Consider the following 3,208-nt stretch of genomic DNA (forward strand, 5'->3'; position numbering starts at 1 on the left):
CATGATTTCCATTGGATTCCAAGATAAAAAGCACATTTATTTTTCAAGCAGAAAGCAGAGAAAGGAAAAAATAATATGGGTTAAATGGTACAATATTCTTGCAGCCTTTGAGAAACAAAGTGCTCTAGCAGGACAATGAGGAGAGCAGTGCTAAAATCTTCCAATACCTTCATGAAGTAGTATTGTTAGAATTCTAATGAATGGTAGACTAACCTTGAAGTCTCACTTGAGGGGCTGGCTTTCTGAAATATTGGACTGGGTCTTTTATGCCATCTTGGACTAGCCTGCTTTGATTGCTTACATAGTTTTATCCCTAAGATTTTTTCCATTTTCTCTTTTTATACAGCACTATCACAGCCCATTTAAGCATTACAAAGCTTGAGCAAATACTACCCCAAATTAAATAGGTCCTCCAGGATAGGAAACTCGGGTTCGTCTCACTCCGGAGATCTACTGTTGGTCCACTATCACTGCTTCCTCCATAGCCAGGATCCTGACAGAAAGGAGGGGCCCATCCAAAATCGCAGTAGCAGTTCCCTCTGTTGTTGCACACACCTCGATAGTTGCACTGCTCTGGGACACACTGCTGGTGGATGCTGGAGACATTGATGCAGGTCTTGTTAACACACATCATGTTTTCCCCGCATGAGCTGCCATCTTCCACAGCTCCAAGATCAATCAAACCCTTCTCCTTTGCAGTCTTGTTAAAAGCTGTTCCCCAGCACAAGAGACCTTCCTTTTCAAGCATTTCTTTTAAGTAAGTTTGAATTAGGGTGTAATAGTGAGGTACCTGAGGAATGGTGTCAATATTGACACATTGCAGTCTTCCACATAAGACATTTTGGGTATTACAGCCTTTGAAAAAGGAAAATTGCTCAAGACCACAGTTACCAAACCGATCACCTCGACTATTCACTTCCTTATAACATTGGGGGGGAGCATTCTCAGCTTGTTGCCCAAATAGAGCCTGGCACTGCTGAAGATGGCTTCCACACCTTTTCTTGTAACAGTATCCTTTCCCACTGCATGGTGTACCGTCTTGTTTATATGTGTCATCTGGGCAAAACCCTGAGGTCCCATTGCAGAACTCGGGGAGGTCACACTCATTGGCCTGTACTCGACAGACCCTTCCAGTTGGGAGAATCTTAGAATCTTTACAGCAAAGTCCAGTGCTACATTTGGCACCTTCGGAGAGAGTACAGCTTTGGTGGCAACAGGGATTTTTTCTACATTCTGTCTCGGAACCACAATCACATTCATCTCCTTCCTCCATAACTTTATTTCCACATTTCTGCTCTTCCATCTTCTCCTTAGAGGTCCCACCACTGCCCACTGAAGCCTGGCGACTATTGGAAATACAACTGCTTTTGAAGGAACCAGAGGTTTGGGCCCTACTTGCCAAGATGCAGGGTTTCCTTTGACCCTGCAAGTTTCTCTCATCACTGGGCTTTCCTAAGTCATGCTCCATTTCACAGGAAACAAGGACAGAAAAAAAGATCAAGTGGGCTCCACGGTAAGCTTTAATAGCCAAACTCGGATAAGGGTTGCATTTTGCAGTTCTGCGGTCTGTTCCAAAGACAGGGTATAAACTATGCTGCTGGAAGAGCTTAACGAAATCGCAAAGTTGCTGCTCCCCGAGGCTCCTATTTTCCGGTTCGGCAAAATTATTAAGAAGATTTTGCAGCTTCTGGATGATACTCACAGGGCTAGGATTGGTCCAGAATTCCAGAGAGGATAAAGAGGCGTGGGCCTTGATCTGCATAAAAAGTGTGTCCACCAGGTTGAGTGTGAACAGTATGTCCTGTAGCACCATGGTTTTATTGTTGTTCCAGGATTCGTACACCAACTTGCTTACCACAACTCCAATCTCCACCTTCTGCCTCCGCAAATGGACATCATCAAAAGTGGCTGTGCGTGAGGATGATGGGGCCTCCTGGCCCTGGAAGAAGTCCTCATGTATCTCCTCTCTAGCTAAAGCGCGGGTCAGATTAGAAGGACCGCTGTTTGCTATTGGATAGAGATGATGTTCAAAGGTGGAGGAAGTCGGAACGGGTTGGATTTGATAATGTTTCTCTTTTACCTGAAGTATCCCCCAGAGCCCACCCAAGCAGGTACTGAGGGCAGCCAAGGACTTGGGGATCCCTTCCATGTAGCCATAGTAGTAGCAGTCATTTCGGAAGAAGGGATCCTCCTCCTGCCGGGCATCCTGGGCTACGTAGGTGAACACAGGCAGGTGCCGGGGTAACAGCATTTTCTTGGGTAGTAGGTGCACGATGTGTTTTTTGCCTGTGATGTGCAAGCTGTAAGAGACCTGCCCCAACATCTTCGAGTCCCACGTCGGAGGATTTATTTCCTTGGGGATTACTAGCTCAGCTGACACTGGAGGATACTGGAGGGACATGTCGAGGCAGCTGGTGGGGGCCAAGAGCGCACCTAGCCCAAGCAATAGGAGGGGGACTCTCAGAAAGGGAGTAAACCCTGGTACAGCTGCCCCCATGGCGGGGCCTCTGGGAAAAGGTCCCTAGAACAGCTTGTCAAGCAGCTGACAAAGAGATCGAAAGACTCAGAGCAGGACCAGGGCTGAAGTTGGGTAGATCGAGACGGGTCCCTCCGCACTTATCCTTGAACGCGGGAGTGACTCAGTTGGCAGTCTCTGAAGCCTCTCCCGGTCTCGAGGTGAAAACTCGTGCTCTAAAGGCAGTTATTTAATACCGGTCAAGGGGTTGTTGCGCGAGAGGAAGGAAAACAGAGCAACAAGCTCACTGGGCCCCATGGATTCCATCTTCTTTTGTGCATGACCTGAAAGAGTCACAAGATGACTCTAACGATAAGAACAATCAGAGTTCAATTTGGACAGCGTTTTCCTAGAGTAATTCCAATGTGTGCACTAGCATTCCACCCCATGAAGTAGGTATCAGAGATATTATACCGATTTTGCTGATGAAAGATCTGAGGTTTTGAGAGGGGGATTCACATTTGGACAGCATGCTTTCCCTTTTTTTAATTCAATTTTACTTACTTATTTTTTGTTAAATTTTAAGTTCCAAACTGTCTTCCCCCCTCCCCACCCCGGACTACTCTTCCCACCCTGCACTTAGAGACAGGTCTCCATTCGACATAGATATGTACAATTATATATAGATAAATATGTAATTTTACATATATATGTAAAACCATATTATGTATACTTCCATTTATCATTTCTTTC

At 45.8% G+C, this 3,208-nt stretch overlaps 1 protein-coding gene across 1 annotated transcript; it reads right to left on the reverse strand.

Moving 5' to 3' along the window:
• Positions 1-313: 313 nt before the first annotated feature.
• Positions 314-2,497, reverse strand: LOC138164168 (disintegrin and metalloproteinase domain-containing protein 21-like). Its single transcript, XM_069091737.1, has one exon. It carries the CDS (start codon positions 2,495-2,497, stop codon positions 314-316), a length of 2,184 nt encoding a protein of 727 aa, XP_068947838.1.
• Between the last annotated feature and the right edge of the window lie 711 nt (positions 2,498-3,208).

This window comes from Petaurus breviceps, unplaced genomic scaffold (genome assembly GCF_028583685.1).
Source record: "Petaurus breviceps papuanus isolate PSGF00001 unplaced genomic scaffold, PetGlider_PUasm1.0 189, whole genome shotgun sequence".
Classification (NCBI taxonomy): Eukaryota; Metazoa; Chordata; class Mammalia; order Diprotodontia; family Petauridae; genus Petaurus; species Petaurus breviceps.

Bases quoted from the DNA above. Each gene is read 5' to 3' on its own strand.
- LOC138164168 (XM_069091737.1), bottom strand. From the start codon at position 2,497: ATGGGGGCAGCTGTACCAGGGTTTACTCCCTTTCTGAGAGTCCCCCTC.